General features: G+C 40.3%; 1 protein-coding gene across 1 annotated transcript; it reads left to right on the top strand.

Annotated features, from left to right (window-relative positions):
- Nucleotides 1-200: 200 nt before the first annotated feature.
- LOC141638325 (putative protein FAR1-RELATED SEQUENCE 10) lies at nucleotides 201-1,082 on the top strand. Its single transcript, XM_074447729.1, has one exon. The coding sequence runs from the start codon at nucleotides 201-203 to the stop codon at nucleotides 1,080-1,082; it is 882 nt and encodes a 293-aa protein (XP_074303830.1).
- Nucleotides 1,083-1,505: the final 423 nt, after the last annotated feature.

Raw genomic sequence — 1,505 nt, forward strand, 5'->3', positions numbered from 1 at the left:
CGAAGACCAAAAAATTTTTGTGTCCATTTGCATTAAGAGTGATAAAAAAAGGTGAAGGTGTGTGGGTTGTTGTTCCGAAGTGCGGGGTTCACAATCACAAGTTTGGAAAGTTTCTAGAAGGTCATAGGCGTAGAGTGAAATTTACTGAAGAACAGAAATAATTGATTAAGCAGTATCGGCAGTCTCATGTGAAACTGGGGATGGTTAGACATGCTTTTACGCTTCGGTATCCTGATAAACCGCCTCCGATTCTGAAACAAATTTATAATGAGAATGCCCGATTGAGTGCGAAGGATAGAGATGGGAGAAATAGTGTGCAATATATGTTGCATTTAGCGAACGAAGCTAACTACCTTAGTGAGTCCATCAAACATCCTGAAACAAAAAAACTTACACATGCTTGGTTTACTCATCCAGAGGCGGTGCAGATGTTTAAAGCGTGGCCAAATGTTATTATAATTGACTCCACCTACAAGACAAATAAGTACGGTCTTATATTGGTTCAATGTGTAGGCGTCACACCTGTTGGAAAAAGTTTTTTGATAGGTTACGCGTTAATTGAGAACGAGGGTACCGAAGGGTATAAGTGGGTTTTGAGAAGGTTAGAGTCATTGTTGGAACCAGGTGTGAGGCCAACAGTCATAGTTACGGATCACGAGCGTGGTCTAGTTACTGCACTTTCTGCTGTATTTCGTACTTCCCATCATTTTTTGTTCTTATTTCACGTATACACTGCAATTGAGGCTAGAGCAACGAACATGGAGAGGAATGGTAATTTTGGGAAAGCGTTAGCACACGGCGCTTGGAAGAAAGTTGTTGAAGCTAAAACGTTTGATGAATGTACCATGGAGTGGAATGAGTTGCAGAAAAAATATTGTGGTCATCCTGCACTTATCAGTTATCTTGAGTTGACTTGGTGGCATAAAATCCATATGTTTGGCAAATGCTTTACTAATTTGGTGCTTCATTTTGGTAACACAACTACGTCTAGAGTTGAGTCCGCTCATGCTCAATTGAAGATGTGGTTAGGATCAACTGAACTTACTCTTGACAGTATATATGGAAACGGGCTGATGTTATGATTCACGGGCAATATATTGAAATTCGTAAAACGCTGGAAGATTCTATAAGCAAGACGGTTGTTACTAATATGTATTATGGGAATATATTTTCAATGTTGAGTGGAAGAGTTTCGGCGACCGCCATTGAAGCAATGTTAGTGGAATATAATCGTGGGACTGATTTGGGTTATTATTTGGAGGAGAATTGTGGTTGCACATTATGGACCACCCATAAGCTATTGTGTGCTTGTCGGTTACATACAGTTTTCCACGAAGGTAAAAGAATTCATCCTGATGATTTACATGTGTTTTGGTCACGGTTAGCCTACACGGATTCTAGTCATCGGCGTTCTCGCCATAATGATGTGATGGAGGACCTTTTCGATAAAGTTCGGGCTTCCCACCATTCGGTCCAAATAGATGTAACTGAGTCATTGTTCACTA

Source organism: Silene latifolia, unplaced genomic scaffold, assembly GCF_048544455.1.
Source record: "Silene latifolia isolate original U9 population unplaced genomic scaffold, ASM4854445v1 scaffold_20.1, whole genome shotgun sequence".
NCBI classification, from domain to species: domain Eukaryota; kingdom Viridiplantae; phylum Streptophyta; class Magnoliopsida; order Caryophyllales; family Caryophyllaceae; genus Silene; species Silene latifolia.

Coding starts and splice junctions, on each gene's coding strand:
- LOC141638325 (XM_074447729.1), top strand. CDS start 201: ATGGTTAGACATGCTTTTACGCTTCGGTATCCTGATAAACCGCCTCCG.